This window comes from Lepidochelys kempii, chromosome 27 (assembly GCF_965140285.1).
Source record: "Lepidochelys kempii isolate rLepKem1 chromosome 27, rLepKem1.hap1, whole genome shotgun sequence".
Classification (NCBI taxonomy): domain Eukaryota; kingdom Metazoa; phylum Chordata; order Testudines; family Cheloniidae; genus Lepidochelys; species Lepidochelys kempii.
In genome coordinates, this window is record NC_136406.1 from 13,035,176 (window position 1) to 13,058,427 (window position 23,252).

Below are 23,252 nucleotides of genomic sequence, written 5' to 3' on the forward strand. Positions count from 1 at the left end.
CCAGCGCTTGGATTGCTTCCAGGCAGAGAGGCTGGGGTGATGCCAGGCTTTGTGGGGAGTGGGGAGTCATCTCGAGAAGGCCTCAGCCACATGGGCAAAAGAGAGGTTACCTTGAGCCGCTCTGTGTGCCGGTCACATACCTGGCCTCAGCTTGGAGGCAGGCAGCAAGCAAGGACTAGGGCTTGGGATCCAGGAAGGAAGCCTTTCGCTTCCAGCACAGCGCCTGCCTGCAGCCCCTCTCAGCTGGCCGGTTCCACGTGAATCCACAGCTGCCCTGGCTGCCCGTCGCTTACTGGGTCTGCGGTGGGCACAGGCCGTGCCTTTACCCACCCCAGCTTCCATGCCACTGGCAGCAGCGGCAAAATTAGTTTCCCTGTTAAAGAGACAGGCTCGTGCCACGAGGAACTCCGACTGGAGCAGAGGGCTAGGAGAGCTGGGGTCTAAATGATCCTCCCGCAGCAGCTGACCAGCATTCAATACATATACAAGCCCTTCCCCGGTGAAAGGGAACAGAACCTGCACCTCCCCGTGATCAGAGCCGCGTCTCCCAGCATACCAAGCCGTGTTCTGGAGCAGGACTGGAGCTCAGCTGCTGCTGTGGAAAACATCTCAGTGTTATAATGCCCCCCCTTTGACGCCCCAGCCCCTTTAATCACGGTCGAGCCCCAGTGCTCTCGAGTTAGCCTGACACCTGCACTCAGCCGGAGTCCGTTCTGGTTTGGTCAGGCCCAGCCGACAGTAGAGGGATTTTGTTCCCACCCTCCTTGGAAAAGTCAACAGATTTTGCATCCGGATTGATGGGTTTTCATGACACTTTTGCAGCACCTCTAGAAATAATTTTTGCTGTCCCTGAGATGCAGCCAGCTCTGGGGGTAGGCACTGTTTAAGCAGCAGCCAGGACTAACCCTCCCCCAGAGCGCTTGCTCAGGTGGCTTTCCCCCTTCCCCAGGGTCATTTTGTAGAGTTTCAGCCAGCGGTTGCCTAGGTTTGTGCCAGACGGTAGGTGTCAAAGGTAGGGGAAGCTGGGGCTCTTAGCTGCAGACCCCAGGGCACCTCTGGCCCCGGAACGTGACCTGTAGCGAGAGGACAGTGGGGAACTGCCTTTCAGTGACCACATGCTAGCAGGGAGGGGAACTGCCCCAGTAAGGCATTTAGGAGACTGTAGTTCAGTGTGTTTATCCAGCAAGCTTGGGAAGCCCGGTCGGTCGTGGCAGAGAGGCGTGAGAAGGGAAAACCCTAGGGCAGACTGTGCTCCGGCAGAGGTCTCCAAGCAGGGCAGCCCCATGCCCCAGCCAGCCGCATGCTGGGATTCTGCAAGCCTGGCTTCAGTACCCCCGCGGCTCAGGCTGATGGGGGCTCAGCTCACCCCCGGGTGCAGCCCACATGCCTCTTGGCCCCGTGTCTGCCCTGAGTTCCGCTGTGCCTGCGGGTCAAGCCTCCGCTGAGGGGGCAGAGCAGGGACAGCCCCCCCCCCACCTGGCAGGGCTGGCGTTTTGGCTGCATCGTCAACCCCACCAGCTCCTGGCTGGAAGTTTCTAGATCAGAGCTGCAGGCACAGCTGCACCGTGTGGAGCTGTGCTCTCATGAATATTCAGGAGGCAGCCCCCGCCAATCGGCAGAGCGGCTACCGCTAGTGAGCATCTGTCAGGTTTTTTTTAAATGAACTTCTTTTGACATTTTAGATTTTCCCCTCTGTCGGCTTCATTTCCCCTTCCCCCCCGCCCCAACCCTTCGGCCTGTGAGGCGGGGACCACGCCCGTGTGAAGGGGGGGGCGGGGAAGAAAATCCTCAACACAAGCGCCCGGGGAAATCGACCACCACCCAACTTGACTTTCACAGCCAGGCCCTGCGACCACCAAACTCCGACCGTCAGTGAAACTGAGCGTGGTACGGTGTCGTCTACCCCCCCGCTCAGAGCGGGCTCTGCTAGTGAATACGGCAGGCGCCGGGAGGGAAACGGACTCCAGCCTTGCTAAGCGTCGCGGGTTGCCTTCCTGGCTGCAGGGCGGCCCTCACCTTCCGCCAGCCCAGCCCGCAGGTCACCCACCCCTGCTGAGCTCTGGGCACCGAATAGCAGAGCCTGGCCACCGCCAGGTGCCCGCTCAGCAGGCAGCCTCTCCGCCGTTCTCTAGGGCCCTGCCGCTGGTCAGCCCCCTGCCGCAGCCCAAGGAAGGAGCGCAAGGACATAACTGGGCCTACGTCCTTGTGTCCCTCCCACCCCAAAGCCACATGCACGTGCCCCAGAAACCAAGCCCCTCTGCTCCCCGGCCACGCCGCTCCATCCCCTTTCAGCAGTACTAAAGCCAGCTCGGGCTGGGTCTCCTGACCAAGCGTCCCACGGAGCCCGAGAGAAGCAGGTTCTCTCGCCCTGCAGAGACGGAGGATAATACCGAGGCCCATTTGTCCGGCCCTGTAGGAGCCTTGAGTGAAAGATGCCCTAGCAGGGATGTATTATTTGGGGAGCCCAGCCTGGAGGAAAAGCCCTTTCGCCCCCCTGCCCCCACACACACAGCTGCAATTGGACACTAATCAGCTGTCACAATCTAGTGCCCAGTGCGACAGACGCAGGGATGGTCTCTGATGGCATCTTACCCTGCCCCAAGCCTATTGCTTAAGATACATCAGCCCCATTCTCCACCAGACGTAAATCACCAGCACCCAGTAGCTCACATGCTTCACATTTATTGCAGGCCAGAGCACCTCAGCTCTGCCCTCTGAGCCAGGACAATGCCAGACGACGGGCTGGTGGAAAGATACAGGGAGCAGCAGAGTAAATGGACCCGATGGGCTGAAAGCAGAGAGGCCCTGGTGGAAGCTGCAGCGTGGGATTGCCCATTCTTTACTAAGGGATTCTTTCTTCAGTTCTGCTCCCTTATGGCTGGCTACAGGGATCACCACCCTTTGCCCTTCCCCTTTGCCCTCTGAGCCGTTAGGCAGGTCTGTGCTAGCCAAAAGGGTTGTTCTCCTGCAAGAAAGCCCAGCTTGAGGGGTGTCCCACACAAAAGGGGAGCACAAACAAAACCTTCTGGCCTCATTGTCCCACCACAACACATTCCCCCACCCCTGCTGCAATGGAGGAATCAATCCTGCAATATAGAGCCCCTAGGGAAAGCTCATTGGCTCATTCCAGCTGCACGCAGCCTGCAGGCCAAGCCGGGCTAGGAGTACCCAGGTGTGGAGGTGGTATCCATACCCAGCATGTGGGCTTCCGGCTCAGCAGCTGTTTAAATGTGGCTCTCGGATGTGCAAAGGAGCACCGCTCGTGCCTACGTGGCCGGTGGTTTTTCAGAGGGGAATGCTACCAAGACTTAATTCTAGTTCTAAGAACGAGAATTCCCTGGGCATTGCTGGGACAGCTGCCTGATCTGTTGGACAAGGAGGGACAGCAGCTCAGCCCAGGGATCCAGACAACCTCTCTCCTGGAGGATCTCTGCACAGATGAGCATCCGCCTCCATGACCCAGCTCCAAGGGGACGGAGGATCAAGCCAAGATCAAGGGAGCTGGCTTTTGTTTTCAAACAGCCCCCATCCCTAATACACACAGGTCCCCCCACAAGAGCATGACACAGCCCTGGGGAGTAACAAACTTAGGTTCTACTAAGCACTGGTTCCCTTTTCGTACAGCTCAGCTGTGTATTCACCCAGCACCTGCCTCATAAGAGGACCGTCCAGAGGCGGCAGGAAGTGGCCACAAGCTTCTGGGAATAGAGGGGCTGAAGGTGAGGACCACATGCCATGCAGGGTCCCAATCCTGCACCAATGGGAGCCACTCAGCTGCCCTCCTCAGCTCTCCGCAGAGCAAGAGCCGCTGCTCCCAGACAGGGCGTACAAGATCGTTTGTGCTGCTTATTCCGTCTCCGGCTGCTTCGTGGGAGAATCCAGGCTATCCGAGTGGTTGTCTTCCAGGCCGAAGTCGCTCCAGCACGAAGGGGGTTTCAGGCAGCTCCGAACAGGGGGGCTTCCGAGACCAGCGCAGCTACGGAGAGAAGGCACAAGAAAGTCAGGAAGGAAGAGGGGTTCAAGGCAAGATGCACCGCCCCAGCTGTCCAGAGCTGCACAAGCACCCTGCCCCGTGTAACAGCAGTGAGCCACTGGCAGAGAAGTTGTGTGAGCACCTCGCTCGTTCCACCCTACCCCCGGCTCCTGTGAGTGCTGGGGCCAAGCTGACAGCAGCATGAGGACCCGAGTGCTCTGAAGCCTGGCCCCCGACCCCAGCAATCCTGGGAGGAGCAGCGGGGGGGCTGGGAAAGTTGCCCTACTCCAGATCCACCTCTGCCCAAGTGCTCCCACGGAGCGGGGAGAGAGCAGCAGGCGGCTTCCTTTCAGCCACCTGCCCCCATCTGCCTGCAGCCGCTTCTCCAGGCTTCCACGGGGGCCTCTTCCGCAGCTGGCCCAAGGAGGAGGACAGGTGCAACCTGCTCAGCCAGCCAGCAGCTCCTCTCCTCCAGCTCCGCACGCCCCTGCACCCTCCTCCACTTCCAGGTGCCCCATCCACCGAAAACAGCACAGAGCCCTCTGCGAAGAGGGGAGGGGAGGGGAAAGAGATGGGTGAATCCCATGGTGCGGCCAGGACAGGTGTTGCCAGGGAGGGGCTTAGAGCACGGGCAGCTGAGCCGGCGAAGCATCTAGCCTGCCGAGCTGCATGGATACCTACCCGTCAGCCCAGCTCACCGCGCCCATTCCAAACCCTTCGTTAAACCGGGGCGGGGGCTCTCTTAAAAATGAGTCTTGGGCTGCAGCCCGCCCACACCTCCTCTCCTGCTATTTAAAACCAAGAGTGAGAGGCTTGATATTCCGAGCCAGAAACTGATCCCCCCGGAGGAGCACAGGGACACAAGGAATCTCAGCTAGGCCTGGACTGAGCCCACCCCAGGGTCTTCCTAACTGGTGGGGGGGACCCAGCACCAATTAAAGAATTTGGTTAATTGGCAAGGGAACACACAAGCAATGCAGCTGGATTCATTTGCCTCCACAGTGGCTTACAGCAGATGTTCAAGGAGCCTAGGCACGACGATCTTGTCATGGCTCTATTCACCTCCCTTCCGGTTTGCCAGGGTGAGAAACGCATCTCCACTCCTCCAGGAACTAGGATTTTGCACAGCTGCTGGTGCATAGGAGCCTCTGTGCTCGGAGGGCAGCGGAATACAAAGTATTCTCAGCACCGCCATACCCTGGGGACAGGTGCCTTGAGGTCTTGCAAGAGGCCGCACGACAGCACTTCTCTATTAAATGGTTGCTCAGAGGTGAGGGGGTGGCTCCCCCCACATCACACAGGAGGCTTAGAGAGATTCTACTCTTGGTGCTGCAGTAGAGGGGCTGAGGGTGAGGACCACAGGCCATGCAGGATCCCAATCCTGCACCAACTACCAGCTCCCTGACCCAACGACTCCCCCCTAGAGGAGAGGGGCAGCTGGCAGGCTGCAGAAACCGACTCACTGAGTAATGGAAATTGGTACAAATCCTGAGCACGAGACGCTTCTCCTGTTACAAGATTACCACTGGGGCCACGGGTGGGGACGCGCAGGAGCTTGTCTGGTGGTGTCCTTTCCCCTTCCAGGATCCCTCCCCTCCCAGAGGGTGCTCGGGTCACAGGATCCCTCCCCTCCAGCAAGGAAGGTGGAGGCGACTCCCCCCGGGCAGAGCCACGTCAGCCACAAGGCAGCTTTGCCACTGGAGAATGACCATCATTCCTCACCCGTGCCAGTCTGAGTTGCTCAGGACACGGTCTGGGTTTGCCTTGGGCCTAAACCAGGATGTGCGAGCCCGGCTGTGCAGTAGGGGAAAGGCCAAGGGAAGTGGGTATTAGATGAGTCAGGTGCGGGCTCCGCATTCAACACAGGGAGCATCAGGAAAGCGGCGTGTGATTGTTTTGGTGCCCAAAGGGGAGCTGAGCCCTTCGGATATGCGGCCCCCATCACTCCAGAGTGCCAAACCTTTGCTCCTGATGAAAGGATGCGCCAGAGGCCCCTGGTGAGCACAGAGCAGCGATGGGACTCTGGACTGCTCCTTCCGGGCAGATGGAGCACGGCGGGGAGAAATCCTCCAAGCAGGCCGTGACGAGTCCTGGGGCGCTCAGGAGCAGATGGGGGCTGGGGATTGTGTGAATTAAAGCCACGTCCCTATTTGGATGTGGTGTGTTCTTTGGGAGGATCATACCAAGCACATTAGACCCCACTTGGTCACAACAGCTGATGCAGTGGCTAAGTTGCGGTAAGGCCCATAGCCACTGCCTTGTCTGGAGAGGGCACAGCCAGGTTCCAACTGATCTCCAGCTCCAAACATGGAAAGGGGCTTGGTTCTTAGCCTAGTTCCAGCTATCAGTCTCACTGCCAGCAAGCCCCTCAGATGGCTCCCAGTACCTGCCGTGGAGTTCTGCCCTAGCCCCGAGCGCAGGGCGGGTGTCTTCTTCCTGCACCCAGCCGCAGTTAGACATGGCGTAGCGGAGGATGGCGTCCGTGACGGTCAGGGGGCTCTGGCCCTGCATGCATGCCTCGATCTCTGGCACCGACAGCTGGCTCTGCAGGAAGAGATGCAACTGGCTGTCTGACAGGAGGACCACGTTCTGCACCACCCTGGAGAGAGACAGGAAGTGAGGGGACAATGCAGAATGCGGTATAGTCCCCCAGGCCTGCGTACCAGCCACAGGGGCTGGTAGACAGCAAGGGCAGGGGAGGATCCTGCTGAAGAGGATAGTGAGCATTTTCCTGCTCCCCCCCCCCAAAAACTAACATTACCCTCTCCCAGCTCAGGCTCTCTAGTGGGAACACTCTTCTCTGACTCCAGACCACCACCACCCTCAAGCCTGGGGGAACGGAGCAGTTAGGCAGTCTTCTTTCCTCCTGGGAAGCAGGGCTTTGGAGCGAAATAGCCCTTGCCCCAACCCATTTTAGGCACCAAGCGAGCCGTGTGGGAGAGCTGCATCCCTTCCACTCACTTCTCCAGGAACTGCTGGAGCCCCTGTCTCCGTTTCTCAATGAACTCATCGGTGCTGCCTGCAAAGAAGGTGGATTTCCCTGGCAGCTCCGGGACAGGCCTGAGGGAACAGAGCAGAGGAAGGAAACGGCTCGGTATCCAGAGACGGAACAAGGTGCCATGGGACGGACCTGGTGGGAAAAGCGGCTCGGAGCCAGCCTTGTGCTCTTGCCGTTTGCACGTTTTCTCCCACCGCCAACCTTGGGCGATTGTAGAGATTCTGGGCCCAGGAACAGCCAGCATTTCCACAGCTGGAGCTTTAGACACCCTTCCATCCCCTGCAAGCGAGAGGTTGCCCAGCGGGGTGAGCGCTTTGGGTGCCGAGTTCAAGGCCTTTGTTTAGGCATCTACTTTGGTGCTGGGCACTCGCTCACGCCACATGACTGGCCCCCGGTCACAGTTACTAGAACCCAGCTCACCTGACTTAGAATCTGTGGGTGCAGCCAACCTTTTGGGCCAGTTTCTATTTCCCCCGCTCTCTTCTGCCTACAGTGCCTTATCCTACGGAGGGTCAGGATACCCAGCACCTCTGTGCTAAGGGGAAGTTGGCATCTGGCATCAGGGAGGCACAGGAGGAATTTCACACTCACACTAAGCCAGCGTTTTTCTGGAGCTGCTTCCTCAGCCACACGAACTCACGGTACCGTCTGCGCACGCACGAGGTCTTGGCAGTAAAGGCCTTGCTGTTGGTCTGTGAAACGAGACGCGGGAGGAAGGGAAAGATCAGAGGCAGCTCCCTGTAAGATGCCCCAGGGGTGTGGGGTCAGATCGCCCTTCAATGCCAGCTCATTCTTCCCATAAGGTCCTGCTGTCCTGTGCTCCCAGGGGAACGTTCTGATCTGAACCAGAACATGGTATTAAGTTGCAAGCGGAGGGTCCAAGCCAATCTTTTGATGTCAGGAGAAGCAACAGGACTTTACGTGCAAACGAGTTGGGGGACAGCATGGTGTCATGGCCTGAACATGGAGCTGAGAGCCTGGAATGGCTCTAATCATGACCCCAATCATGACCCCAACTCGCTGCTGGAACCTGCTCCGACACCAAGGGGCTAGGGATCATTTAATTCCCTACATCAGGGGCTCTCCACCTTTTCCTTTGTGAGGCCCTGCAACATGCTTTAAAAGCTCCACGGCCCAGCTGTGCCACAACTGGTTTTCTGCATATAAAAGCCAGGGCAGGCGTTAGGGGGCAGCAAGCAGGACAATTGCCCGGAGACCCTCACCACAGGGGGCCCTGCAAAGCTAAGTTGTTCAGGCTTCAGTTTCAGCCCCGGGTAGCAGGGTTCAGGGCCCCAGGCTTCAGCCCCATGTGGCGGGGCTTTGGCTTTCTGCCCTGGGCCCCCGGAAACCTGCTCGTGACCCCCCCCCCCCCCCCGGGGGCCCCGGATCCCTGGTTGAGGGCTACTAATCTAGATAGGGGCCTGCAGAGATGGCTTTCCTCATGGGTAGGAGTCAGAGATGATCTAAAGATCAACTAGTTAAAGCACTGTACAGGGCTAAGCAAGCTCCCCAGACCTGAATCCTGCCGAAGGGACTGAGTGGACCATGCTGGGATTTGAATTAGTTGGAGTGCAGCGGCCCTGGGGCTCCGATTGGCCAGCACCCTGCACCGTCTCAGACACGGCTGCAAAGTGGTGCCAGATTGGAATGTGGCGTTTTACACCTTTTCACGGGGGAGAGGTGACAGCATGGTGCCGCGTCAGGCAGGCCTGTGCTGCTCAGCTCCATTCCTATGTCCCCCCCGGAGCCGCTCTGCACTTACATGGAGGAAGATTTTATAATCCACGTAGGAATTCCAGGAGCCTTCGTTCTGGAGCCGAGGGTCCTGAACACGCACCGTGGTCAGCTCCTGAGGGCAGAGAACCTGTTGCCGAACTCCAAGGAGATGTTCACAATGACCCCATCCCGAACAGCCTGTCCCTGACTTCCTGTCACCCAGCTGTAACCCACAGCTGGTGGCAAGGTCTGCAAGTGGCAGGAACAGGCAAGCGGTGCTGCCTTTGAAAGGCTGGGTACTGACCTCAGCAGCACCAGACTTTGATGGGGAAGTGTCCCAGCCATACTCTGAGGTTCGTTCTACCCGGTGATTCCCCCAAACTATAATCCTCCCACCCCATCCTACCCTTAAAGGCCCACACTGCTGCTGCCATGCTAAGCAGACAGCGCCTGCCCTGACCACTCTGACTAATCCCCCCACCTGACCCTGTAAAACACTTTACGTTATCCCCCTGGGTACCAGCTAAGGGCTGCCCACCTCTTCCCCGTATGTGTACCTCCCGCTTTGCTAGCATTAAGGTGCTCACACTAGGGTTCAATCTTTGACTGAATTCAAAGGCTCCATACATCCCCCCAACCTGCCAGCCCCCCAAACATGGAACAGGAAACGGCAGAAACTCGGGAGAGCCTTACTTCTTGCTCTTGATTCTCCAACATCCTACAGCCAGAGCCCAGAGGGAAGCATCTGTCCAGATGAAAACAAACAGACCCTCAGTTAGACGAAGCAGAGATGATCCTAAGCTACACGTGTGCCTGGACTCATTACAGGCTCACATGTTCAGTTGAAGGTGATGCCCCCATTCCCAGTCCTTCTTACTCTCCACACCAGGGTCCCCCAATCTCCCCCCTGCTAGAGATTCTGTACCCCCTCCCCCTACACCAGGGTACCCCATTTTCCCCCTGTTTTGCCCCACAGCTGTGTGCACCCTTCTTCTGCTTCCCCCCATGCCAGGGTCCTCCATTCCTCACCTCCATGTGCCCGTCCCCTTCCCCCACCATTGTTACTTCTCTTGTGTCTGGGAGATTAGTCATTCAGGGTGTCAAGGTGCTAACCCATTGGGAGGACAGGCAGAGCGGAGACAGGGGTGGCGTTCTACTGAAAGGCGGTAATGGGTGCCATCAACTAGTTCTTTGATCTACAGCCCATTTGCAGAAGTCTTGAAGCTGTGCATCTGCTAAAGGGTTGACAAGGGCTCTGTACAGCCCCCAAATCAATATGGTTCCCCCCATGGATGCCTAGAACCATGTGGAATTGATCAGATGCCACGTTCAGAAGTTACCGGAGTACAGACGGAGGCCATCAGATTGAGCGCCCGGCCTCACAAGCTCAGCCAACAAAGGTGCTGATCTCCTGCAAAGGGAGTTCCCCCACCATAACCCGAGTACTGCATCAGAAAGGCTACAACTCCGGCCAGCTCTACGCTACAGACCTACGTCGGCTTCAGCGCCTCACTCAGGGGGTGTGAAAAATAAACAACCCGAGCGACGTCGTTATACCAACCTAACCCCCGTGTGGACAGCGCCGTGGCGACGGGAGAGCTTCTCCCGCCAACGTAGCCACCACCTCTCCGGGAGAGGGATTAACCGCGCCAACAGAAGCTCTCCCATCGGCCAATGAGCGTCTTCACTGAAGCGCTAGAGCGGTACGGGAAGACAGGTCCTCGGAGAGGCTATCCTAGCGGCGATGCTCAGCCTTCCCCCTCAGAGAGAGGGCCAGGTTCAGGTCTGAGCGTCCCAGCCCAGCAGGGATCCAGAGGCCATGCTCCCACATGTTGTAAGGAAGCTTGTGTCTGGATAAGCAATAGCACCCACTGTGGCTCAGGAGACCTACAGCTGGCCCGTAGCAACCATTCGAAAACTGTTGTTAAGCTCAGTCAACCTGTGGAACTCCTTGCCAGAGGATGTTGTGAAGGCCAAGACCATAACAGGGTTCAAAAAAGAACTAGATAAATCCATGGAGGTCCATCAATGGTTGTTAGGCAGGATGGTCAGGAATGGTGTCCCTAGCCTCTGTTTGCCAGAAGCTGGGAATGAGCGACAGGGGATGGATCACTTGATTATCTGTCCTGTTCATTCCCTCTGGGGCACCTGGCACTGTCCACTGTTGGAAGACAGGATACTGGACTAGATGGACCTTTGGTCTGACCCAGTAGGGTCACTCTTATGTTCTTATGAGAACATTTTACCTGTGTAGCACCTCTCATCCCAGAGCACTTTCCGATCTCTCTGTGCATGGCGCCACTAAAATGCGGCCAGCTCTGGGGGGGGAGCGGGGGGGGAAATGGTAGCCAGCTGCTGTACAGCGCAACAGTCACAGAGGTTGTTTTAAGCAAAGGCCCTTTCACAGGAAGGGTGACCCAAGATCTTTGGCCACGCAGGACAGAGAGGACCCCTGCTTTTAAGGTCTAGTTCAAAGAGCCTGTGTGGACTCTGTTACTCTACCTTGGAAAGGTGGAGGGTTGAATCAGCCTCACTAGATTTTCAACCTGTGCCAAGGAGTGGGAAGGATATTTCCCCTCCAAGGTAACTGGTACTTCTGCCAGCCAGTCTTCCTTTACAGCTAGGTTACATTTCTAGCCAGAAACAGCCTTTTTTCCTCTGTGTTTGTACTTTGCCTAACACAATGATGTCCCGGGTGCTGCGGTAATACGCAGCGTAAGAAATAATTGGTGATCAGACAGGACGTTAGTTCAGTTCTTCAAAAACCGAGAGAGATCAGTCGAAAGGACAGGTAAGTTCCACCCAGTTCTCCATACATTTTTGGCGGTTTCAAGACCAGCCCTGCAGGCAGAGAAATGTAAGCCTGCCCTTTGGATTCATTAGGTCCTGAATGTGTACGTGCACAAGAGGATGGCTGAAGATGGTCTCAGCTTTTGCTAGACCTCAGAGGAAGTTATCCTCTTAAAACAGCTGCAACTTTCATTCACTCCCCATGCTGGGAACTTGATTGATTTTTGCAGTTCACCATAATAAAATCTCAACCCAGCCTAGCAAACATAAGAACGGCCATACTGGGTCAGACCAAAGGTCCATCCAGCCCAGTATCGTGCCTTCCGACAGTGGCCAGTGCCAGGTGCCCCAGAGGGAATGAACAGACCAGGGAATCATCAAGTGATCCATCCCCTATCGCCGATTCCCAGCTTCTGGCAAACAGAGGTTAGGGACACCATCCCTGCCCATCCTGGCTAATAGCCAATGATGGATCTATTCTCCGTTAATTTATCTAGTTCTTTTTTGAACCCTGTTATAGTCTTGACCTTCACAACATCCTCTGGCAAGCAGTTCCACAGGCTGACACTGCGTTGTGTGGAAAAAATACTTCCTTTTGTTTGTTTTAAATCTGCTGCCTGTTAATGTCATTTGGTGACTCCTAGTTCTTGTGAAAAGAAAAGGAGGACTTGTGGCACCTTAGAGACTAACCAATTTATTTGAGCATGAGCTTTCGTGAGCTACAGCTCACTGCATCCGATGAAGTGAGCTGTAGCTCACGAAAGCTCATGCTCAAATAAATTGGTTAGTCTCTAAGGTGCCATAAGTACTCCTTTTCTTTTTGCAAATACAGACTAACACGGCTGTTACTCTGAAACTAGTTCTTGTGATCACATGGATGAGATTGTGGCAAAAAAAGGGGCAAACAGAGATCCCATCTTCTGAAGCTTTACAGCCCCCCTACCCCCAGTTTTCAGTCTTATCACAACTTATTTGCTTCAATATCCTGTTTTGCCAACACCAATGGAACCTGAGGAAGGATTACACTTTAACCTGTGTGGTGGAATCCAAAAAGCCAGCCTCCCAAGTTGTCTTGATAAGCTATACAGTGGAGGCAGTGTCATCTAGTGGTTAGAGCAAGAGACTGCGCCTCTATTTCTAGCTCTTCTGATGCACTGACTCACCTGGAGCAAGCAGCAGAACCCTTGTGCCTCACCTTCCCCCATTTGTAATTATATTCGTCATTTGTGCTGTGGTCGTACACAGGAGCCCATCAGAAACCAGACTCCATGGTGCTGTAAACACAGATAGCAACACCCAGCACAGGGTTAATTAACCTTTGTAAAGTATTTGGTAAGCCCTGAATAAGAGGTGCCAAAGGAGACCCGTGTATTATTAGTCACCAAGCTTTAGCAATTAAGTTACATAGCAGAAATATTAGCACAGTACCGTCATACAAACCACTTCCTTTACTGCATCCCTTCAGTAATTCCAAGTTGTACTGGATGGCATCAGTTGATCTGATGCACCATTAAATGCTTCTGACTTAAGCTGTTTGCAATACCTGTTCTACAACATAATTAGCTTTCACTCTCAATAGTTTGAAGAGAAACAGATACAACAACAAATGGTGGCAATCGTCCAGCCAGTGGGACCCTGCAGATTTCAGAGACAAGGTTCTTAAACCAGTTCAGCTTGCTTTATATATTGCAGACACATCTGGGTCACTCATTGGGGCAGCTGGAGGGCTGAGCCTGCCCAGGGCATCCTGGCTTCACCTCTTCCAGCTTGATTGTTTGTAGACTGTTTTTGAGGGATGGATTTATGGCTTTGTATGCAGTGTTGTTGTAGCCATGTTGCTCCCAGAATATGAGTGAGACAGGGTAGGTGAGGTAATATCTTCTATTGGACCAGTTTCTGTTGGCGAGAGAGACACGAGGTCCAGGAAGTGTACTCAGCGTCACAGCTAAATACAAGGTGGAACAGATTATTTAGCATACTGTAGGAAGTTAGCATATATTTCAAGAGACCATTCAAGGTGAAGTGACCCATTTACACCTCTCCTGTCATAAGGGGGGGAAATCCAGGATACACACTTTAACACCTTCAAGGTGGGTATGGGAATATCTTTTATTGAGCCAACTTCTGTTGGTGAGAGAAAGACACCAAACAAGGACACTCCGCCAGAGAAGTAGATCACATTCTGGAACATGAATGTGATCACTTTTGGGGACTATGTATACCTTCACGTCAGCGGCGCTGCTATGGTACCCGCATGGCCCCACAGGATGCCAACATTTTTATGGCTGACTTAGAACAACGCTTCTTCAGCTCTCATCTCCTAACGCCCCTACTCTACTTGCGCTATATTGATGACATCATCATCATCTGAACCCATGGAAAGAAGCCCTTAAGGAATTCCACCATGATTTCAACAATTTCCATCCCACCATCAACCTCAACTTGGGCCAGTCCACACAAGAGACCCACTTCCTGGACACTACAGTGCTAATAACCGATGGTCACATAACCACCACCCTATACCAGAAACCTACTGACCGCTATGCCTACCTACATGCCTCCAGCTTTCACCCAGACCACACCACATGATCCATTGTCTACAGCCAAGCTCTAAGATACAACTGCATTTGCTCCAACCTCTCAGACAGAGAAACACCTACAAAATCTCTATCAAGTGTTCTTACAACTACAATACCCACCTGCTGAAGTGAAGTAACAGACTGACAGAGCCAGAAGAGTACCCAGAAGTCACCTACTACAGGACAGGCCCAACAAAGAAAGTAACAAGACACCACTAGCCATCACCTTTAGCCCCCAACTAAAACATCTCCAGTGCATCATCAAGGATCTACAACCTATCCTGAAGGACAGTCCTTCACTCTTACAGACCTTGGGAGACAGACCAGTCCTCGCTTACAGACAGCCCCCCAACCTGAAGCAAATACTCACCAGTAACCACACACCGCACAACAAACACACTAACCCAGGAACCCAACTCTGTCCACATGTCTATTCAAGGGTCACCATCATAGGACCCAATCAGATCAGCCACGCTATCAGAGGCTCGTTCACCTGCACATCTATCAATGTGATATGTGCCATCATGTGCCAGCAATGCCCCTCTGCCATGTACATTGGCCAAACCGGACAGTCTCTATGCAAAAGAATAAATGGACACAAATCAGATCTCAAGAATTATAACATTCAAAACCAGTCGGAGAACACTTCAACTTCCCTGGACACTCAATTACAGACCTAAAAGTCGCAATTATTCAACAACAAAAACAGACTCCAATGAGAAACAGCAGAACTGGAATTAATCTGCAAACTGGACACCATTAAATTAGGCTTGAAATAAAGACTGGGAGTGGAGGAGCGATTACACCAACTAATTTTAGTATTATTTTCCCCCTACTGTTACTCACACCTTCTTGTCAACTGTTTGAAATGGGCCACCCTGATCATCACTACAAAAGTTTTTCTTCTGTGGATAACAGCCCACCTTAATCGATTGGTCTCGTTAGAGCTGGTATGGCAACCCCCATTTTTTCATGGTCTCTGTATCTATATCTTCCTACTGCATTTTCCACTACATGCATCTGATGAAGTGGACTTTAGCCCACGAAAGCGTATGCTGAAATAAATGGGTTAGTCTCTAAGGGGCCACAAGTCCTCCTCGTTCTTTATTTTGGAACGTGCCACTCCAATGCCCTGAACCTGCTTCAATACAGAAATAAAACTCACTCCAACCACACAACCCTATCTGTCACCTACCACTAACACTGGAACCCATACTGGGTATTGTCAAACAATTACAACCTATACTCAATGGGAACCACATCTACAAAAAAAAAAATCCCTCCTGAACCCCTCTTCTGGCCTTCAAAACACCCCCCAACCTCTCCACAATCATCATCAGAAGCAAGCTCCCCACACACTAGGGCACACCAACTCGAAGCAGCACCAGATCTCACCAGAACAACAGATGCGAAACCCGTAGACATATCTCCACTGTTACAACGATCAACACTCCTCACAACACACCTTGCAAGATCCCTGGATCCCACATATGCCTATCACAACACATGGTACACCGCCTCCAGTGCTAAATACTCCAGCAACAACTAAGTGGGTGAACCGAGAATCACTATGCTTGCGAATGAACTCGCACAGAAAAAAAAAAAATCATACATGACTAAAACACTGTCACTTGTGGATGACAAGGGAGGTGGTAGAATCTCCTTCCTTAGAGGTTTTTAAGGTCAGGCTTGACAAAGCCCTGGCTGGGATGATTTAACTGGGAATTGGTCCTGCTTTGAGCAGGGGGTTGGACTAGATGACCTTCTGGGGTCCCTTCCAACCCTGATATTCTATGATTCTATGATTCTATGAACACTTTTCACAAAGTGATCACTCCATATCTGACCTCTCAGTCCTCATCCTCAAAGGAAACCTGCACAACACTCTCAAAAGATGAGCCTGGGGGCTTAAATCCATAACTTTGCTAGATACTAAAAATCATGAACTGAATAGCCACTGGATGCTCACTATAACAATCTCTAAAACCCGCTCCCCCGCCCCCCTGCTTCTTCCCCCATCCCATGACTGGAGAGGCGTTAGGCCACTTCACTTCACAGCACAGCCGTGTCACTAAAAGCTGCGTAGTGTAGCCATAGACTAAGCTGGAAAACTCATCTCTCTCACCAACAGAAGTTGGTCCAATGAAAGATATTCCCTCACCCCCACCCACCTTGCGCTTTGTGTCAGGCTACCCAAACTGAAAGCTTCCCTCACGCAGGAAAAGTCCCCTTCCACCTATTCCTAATTTACCAGGCTCGTTCCATTTAGGTCCCTAAGTGAGGGCCAAATTTCCAGAAATGCTCAGCACCTAGATACTACAATGGGAGCTGCTGGGTGTGCAGTAGGTCTGGAAATATGACCCCAATTTTGAGTGCGGGCCATCGGAACAAACAAGGCACTGCATCCACAGTTCTCCCCCGAGGGAGAGGATGAGAGAAAGAACAGGCCACACACACATGAGAGATGTTAGTCACAGCACTTAATGCAGTAATGGAAGGTGCTCAGACAATAGAACCGGCACCAGATGGCTTATCCCCTATGTTCCCTCTCCTCCCCAGAGATGTATGGTTAACAGTATTGCACACATAAAGTAGTTTAAAAGCATCAGCCCTGTTCTCATAATCTCATAAGGCCAGAAGGGACCATCATGATCATCTAGTCTGACCTCCTGTTGGCTTAGCTAGGTTAGAAACACACAGAAGGGGAAGAGGAGAATCAAAATGTGCCTAATGGAATGGCACAGAATTGGAAGGAAGAAGAATTCAATTTTCCAGCAACTGAATGGCAGAGAGGACACAGCCTAGCTCATGTGCCCAAATCAGCCAGGAGCCTGAGAAATAGGAGTGAGGGAGGATCAAGACAGATATTTAGGACTCGTCTACATGGGAGGTGATTTCTGATTTACTCCATATGTTGATACTATCTGAATCAGCAATGGATTAAGCTCTGGTTCAGAATAAAGCAGTCTTACTCTTATTCTGCAGGGGTTCTCACAACAAATTTTGCCGCTCTGACAATTTTTCCTAAAATACTTAATTAACTTTAGGAAAAACAAATGATATGCACATATTCATATCCAAATCATTGTAATTAATTTAGGAAGGAGTTGGGTTTTTTTGCAGACTCAATAATAAAAATAATGTACAGTTGTCTCTATTCTTTACTGGACCTAAACAGAATAGAAACACAAATAAGGTGCTTTGCACGTTCTTGTATTTTTTCTTATTGTTTCTTTTGCTTTTTGGGTGGCTTTTTTTTTTTTTTTAGACTTGCTAGCTACTAAGTCTGCTGTGAAAAGTGATATTAACACACACACAAATATCACTCTTCACAGCAATCTTACTCAGCCCTGGCAATCCTAGGGACAAATTGAGCCCTGGATGGGGAGGTGGGTACGGAAGCAGCGGGAGCCAGGAGCAATGGGGCACTAGGGGGGGCAGCGGGGGCCAGAGGTGATGAGAGGGGTGGCGAGCTCGAGGAACAGAGCCCAAAGTCCCATGGCTGGAGCCTGCAACCCCAGGGCTGAAGCCAACTCCAGCACCCCAGGAAGGTGGGAAACTCATTGACTGCCTGCTCCTCCAGCTTGTGTGTCTCCAGAGAGGGACCATTGTTTTCCCCCCCCCACCCCAATAACCACCCAGAAGGCCATGGCTGCAAGAAAAGCCCCTGGTGGCTGCATTTGAGAAACGCTGTTCTGGAGTAGTCACACATGGAGTTAATCAGGAAAGTTAATCTATTTGAAATCAATACCCTACCTTATTCCAGAATAATTTTCAAGACATTAGAAGAGGCAAGAAGGGAGAGAGAGACCTTTCGTGTCACTCTGCACAGTGAATCTGGACCTCTCGGAATTGCCTTTGAAGACCTGGTTACTATGAGCTTTAGCCTTTGCATTTCCTCTGATATTCCTTAAGACCCCCTGCCTAACGGCTTTAAGGAACGTGCTTCTGTCTGGTGCTCCCTTGTACGTTAGAGATCAGGAAATACCCGACAGTGCCTCTGAGACCCTATGTGCACAATCAGAAGACAATGTTATATTCACAGTGTAGATAGGATCTTAACCCCAGTCGTCATTGGCTGTGGAACAGCACTTTGAACAGCCAGAAACATTGATTTTAAGCATGGATTTATCCCTATTTGGACTCATCTACAACAGACTGCTTAGACCGGGGTTCTCACAAGAAAATTTTTGGTGGCTTCAGAGTATGGCCACCAACTCTTTCTGGTGGCCACTCTGGCAATTTTTCCTAAAATACTTAACTAACTTTAGAAAAAACAAATAAATATGCACCTATACATGTCCAAATCATTGTAATTTATTTATGTATTTTTTTGGGGCAGACAAAATTATCTACAGTTGTCTCTATTCTTTACTGGACCTAAGCAGAATAGAAACACAAATAAGGTGCTTTGCTCTTTTGGTTGATTTTCTTTTTCTTTAGACTTGCTGGCTAGTAAGGCTGCTAAGTGAAAAGTGATATTTGTTATTACTTTTCACAGCAGACTTACTGAGCCCTGGCAAGCTGGGGGACAAATTAAGCCCTGGATGGGGAGATGGGTAGGGAGGCGGGAGGGTGCAATGGCGATTGGGGGTCTATTGGAGGGCTAGAGGAGGCAGGAGGGGTCAGGGCGATGGTGGGGGATGAGCCTGGGGCCAGAGCATGAAGCCCTGTTGCTGGGGGAACGAGCCCACCGCCACAGGGCCAGAGCCTGCCATCCACCACCCCAGGGATGAAGCCTGAGTCCCACCCCACCCCCAGGAAGGTGGAGAACTCCCACTGATCATCTGCTCCTACAATGTTTGTGGGGCTCCAGAAGGGGGCAGGGACCAGTGCTTTGCCCCCCTGCCCATCACCATCCAGGAGGCTGTGGCCACACAAAAAGCCCCTGGTGGCTGCATTACAAAAACTCTAGCTTACATGGCGCAGAAACCAGTTTTTGCTGCAACTGTGTTTAAAGAGACAGATTCAACCTAAAAATGCTTAAAAACATGCTTTTTAAAAAAATCTAGAACCTCTTAAATTAGAAGTGAATTAAAATACCCAATTTGTCACTCTGCTCTTTATTGTTTGGTGGATTTTTCAGGGGGTGGGGGGAGTTAGGAGGTGCATTTGTCACCTTGGACAAGGAAAATAAATGAAATAGGTTTCAGAGTAGCAGCTGTGTTAGTCTGTATTCGCAAAAAGAAAAGGAGGACTTGTGGCACCTTAGAGACTAACCAGTTTATTTGAGCATAAGCTTTCGTGAGCTACAGCTCACTTCATCGGATGCATAGCTTTCAGTTTTGTTTGTAGTCAGTTTCGCTTTAAGGTTCCAAAGGCTGAAAAATTTCGGTCTCAGACACTGCCAATGCATTTTTATATGTTTAAAGGCAACCTACAAAGAAAGTTGGATTGCAACTTTGAGTCATGTCTCTATTCAAAATTGCACCAGAACACACTTAAATTTATAGAAGCAAAGTTCAAATTGGATTATCTTAACCTGGTTTATGTAGATTTAGCTTAACTGGATTCCTTGCCATCTTTAATTTGCATGAAACAGAGGTGCCAAATCTTGTGATATTTGGAATTTTTCTTAAAGACCCAGCTCCTGGAGTCACGTGACAGTTTGAGCTTTAATTTTTTGTAAAAGTTCCCAGCCCTCATGGTTGTGGAAAAAATGCTTTAAAATAGGACCCTTACAGAGACAAAAACCAGAAGCCAAATAAAAAACCCAATATTTATTCTCTGAATCTCATAATTTTTAACCTGATCTCATGACTGACTCATGATTTTTAAACAATTGTGGGTGACCATTCTGATTAGGGGTGTCTTCACTAGGTTTAGCTAAGGCAGTATTTAAACTGATTTAAAATTCAAGTAGTGCACCCTTGAATATAGGCTAGGCCTTCGTTTTTGTTGTGAAGTATAAAAGAAGTCAGCTCCACGCCCCTGAAAAATTTAAAAGTGACTTATTTTTGCCTTAAAAATAAGGAACACTGGTTTGCCTCTTTTGCTGGAGAAGTTCCTAGATGACTCAAATGTCTCCTTGGGGATGCTCATCCTCTTCTTCCTCATTATTTGACAGGATGTGCTTTCCTCCCAAGTGTTTGTTGAGTAAATGTTTCAAAATCCTTGGGGTTTTTTAACGGTCTGAATAAAAAAGTGACCGCCACCAGCACTCTCTCTTCCTTCACACCGCGTGCAGGTCTTAGCCTCATCTGTCTAGAAATCCACACCAGTAATCTTGGTTACTGGGGTATCAAGACTCCAGTCAGCACAGAGACTTCCAGGTTAAGAGCTAGAGAAGACCTAGATTGCCAGGGAAAATCTTTTGGGTTGGCTTTGCAGGGAAAGAAGGGAACAAATCCAGTTTCATTCCTCCTTGTGCAGGTCATCTTTAGATGAAGCTATTTTGCACAGGATTCTCTTTTAAACTGTGTAGATTTCAAAGACAGACTTTACTCTCCTTTGACTCTCCCTTCTAGTGAAGGAACCCTAGACTAATCCCTCCACTGCCCACATCCATCTAGACATCCAGGGCCAGCACTTACAGGGCTCAACACTTCTTACAGTTGGAACTAGGTTTTCAGAAGAGCTCAGCTCTCGTTTAAGCACCTAAACTAAGGTCCAGGCTTTCAGAAGTGCTAATTGTGACTGACTGACACTCTCTCTCTCTCTCTCTCTCTCTCTCTCTCGTCCTAACTGCATTGAAATTGGAGGTTTACCATTGACTTCAGTGGAATTTGAAATCACTTCAGGATTTCACCCACATTTCCAAAAGGTCAGCAACCAACATACTGAGCTCTTTTAGAATCTGTCCTCAGACTTGCCCCATACAAAACCCCGTAACCTGTGCTTTAAAAAAAACACCCAAAAGTTTTAAAAAAAACACCCAGAGAGGCCCGTGGGCAGTCTCAGCCCTCAGCTGACCAGCTACGGGGCAGGGTGGGGGCTACATTCCAGGCCAGCTGCAGAATTTGAGAGATGCCCCCGCCCCTTTGGAAAGAGAACAATCCACCCCTCTCCCCCGCCCCTTTGAACATGGTGGTTCCCTCCCCTACCCAATGCCCCCTCTCTTCGGACATGGTTCCCTCCCCTCCCCATTTCACCCTCTCTTCTCCTTCCCCCCCTCCCCCGACATGGTTCCCTCCCCTCCCCATTTCACCCTCTCTTCTCCTTCCCCCCCTCCCCCGACATGGTTCCCTCCCCTCCCCATTTCACCCTCTCTTCTCCTCCCCCGACATGGTTCCCTCCCCTCTCCTCTCCATTTCACCCTCTCTTCTCCTTCCCCCCCCCCCCCGACATGGTTCCCTCCCCATTTCACCCTCTCTTCTCCTTCCCCCCCCCGACATGGTTCCCTCCCCTCCCCATTTCACCCTCTCTTCTCCTTCCCCCCCTCCCCCGACATGGTTCCCTCCCCTCTCCTCCCCATTTCACCCTCTCTTCTCCTTCCCCCCCCCCGACATGGTTCCCTCCCCTCTCCATTTCACCCTCTCTTCTCCTTCCCCCCCCTCCCCCGACATGGTTCCCTCCCCTCCCCATTTCACCCTCTCTTCTCCTTCCCCCCCCTCCCCCGACATGGTTCCCTCCCCTCCCCATTTCACCCTCTCTTCTCCTTCCCCCCCCTCCCCCGACATGGTTCCCTCCCCTCCCCATTTCACCCTCTCTTCTCCTTCCCCCCCCTCCCCCGACATGGTTCCCTCCCCTCCCCATTTGACCCTCTCTTCTCCTTCCCCCCCTCCCCCGACATGGTTCCCTCCCCTCCCCATTTCACCCTCTCTTCTCCTTCCCCCCCCTCCCCCGACATGGTTCCCTCCCCATTTCACCCTCTCTTCTCCTTCCCCCCCCTCCCCCGACATGGTTCCCTCCCCTCCCCATTTCACCCTCTCTTCTCCTTCCCCCCCCCCGACATGGTTCCCTCCCCTCTCCATTTCACCCTCTCTTCTCCTTCCCCCCCCTCCCCCGACATGGTTCCCTCCCCTCCCCATTTCACCCTCTCTTCTCCTTCCCCCCCCTCCCCCGACATGGTTCCCTCCCCTCCCCATTTCACCCTCTCTTCTCCTTCCCCCCCCTCCCCCGACATGGTTCCCTCCCCTCCCCATTTCACCCTCTCTTCTCCTTCCCCCCCCTCCCCCGACATGGTTCCCTCCCCTCCCCATTTCACCCTCTCTTCTCCTTCCCCCCCCTCCCCCGACATGGTTCCCTCCCCTCCCCATTTCACCCTCTCTTCTCCTTCCCCCCCCTCCCCCGACATGGTTCCCTCCCCTCCCCATTTCACCCTCTCTTCTCCTTCCCCCCCCCCCGACATGGTTCCCTCCCCTCCCCATTTCACCCTCTCTTCTCCTTCCCCCCCCTCCCCCGACATGGTTCCCTCCCCTCCCCATTTCACCCTCTCTTCTCCTTCCCCCCCTCCCCCGACATGGTTCCCTCCCCTCCCCATTTCACCCTCTCTTCTCCTTCCCCCCCTCCCCCGACATGGTTCCCTCCCCTCCCCATTTCACCCTCTCTTCTCCTTCCCCCCCCTCCCCCGACATGGTTCCCTCCCCATTTCACCCTCTCTTCTCCTTCCCCCCCCTCCCCCGACATGGTTCCCTCCCCTCCCCATTTCACCCTCTCTTCTCCTTCCCCCCCCCCCGACATGGTTCCCTCCCCATTGCCCCCTCGCTTCCCCCCCCCCACCTTTGGGTATGGCTCCCTCCCCTCCCCACCTTGGACATGGTTCCCCCCCTACCCAATTCCCCCCCACACTTTGGACGTGGCTCCCCCCGCCCCCCAACACTCACCCCCACCCTTCGCAGACCGCCCCCTGCGCCGAATCCTCACCTCTTCCCCCAGGACAGCGGTCGCCAGTGCCGGCGCGGCCCCTTTAAGAGCGGAGGGGCTCGGCTCCCGTTCCCTTATAGCCGAGCTCCCGGGCTCCTTCCGGTGGAGCCAGGGGCAGGATGGGAGATGTAGTTCTACTCCTAGGCAGGACGTCACCCACCCCACCCTGTAGATAGGCTGGCGAGGAGGAAGGAAGAAACTAGGATGAAAGTGAGAAAGAATAGAATGAGAAAAGGGAAAGAAAGAAAGAAAGAACACAGTGACAGGAGAAAAGAAAGAAAGAAAGAGGCTGGTGCAAACAAAAAAGAGGCTAAGAAGACAGTGTGAAGAGGAGGAAGAGAAAGAAAGGAGGGAAGGACAGGGGGAGAGAGAGAGATGGGGGGGGGGGAAG

General features: G+C 52.7%; 1 protein-coding gene across 7 annotated transcripts; it reads right to left on the reverse strand.

The window, feature by feature from the left end:
- Window positions 1-2,666: 2,666 nt before the first annotated feature.
- SNX11 (sorting nexin 11) lies at window positions 2,667-22,963 on the reverse strand. Of its 7 annotated transcripts, XM_073325716.1 has the most exons (9): window positions 22,862-22,963; window positions 12,906-13,422; window positions 12,641-12,751; window positions 9,381-9,432; window positions 8,734-8,820; window positions 7,563-7,663; window positions 6,935-7,033; window positions 6,360-6,572; window positions 2,667-3,976 (listed from the first exon to the last, which is right to left on the reverse strand). In XM_073325716.1, exons 4-9 carry the CDS (start codon window positions 9,402-9,404, stop codon window positions 3,847-3,849), a joined length of 654 nt encoding a protein of 217 aa, XP_073181817.1. In that variant the 5' UTR covers window positions 9,405-9,432; window positions 12,641-12,751; window positions 12,906-13,422; window positions 22,862-22,963; the 3' UTR covers window positions 2,667-3,846. The 7 variants fall into 7 exon arrangements, with proteins under 7 accessions (XP_073181817.1, XP_073181820.1, XP_073181818.1 ...); XM_073325719.1 differs by lacking the exon at window positions 12,906-13,422; XM_073325717.1 differs by lacking the exon at window positions 12,641-12,751 and having other exon boundaries at window positions 12,906-13,373.
- Between the last annotated feature and the right edge of the window lie 289 nt (window positions 22,964-23,252).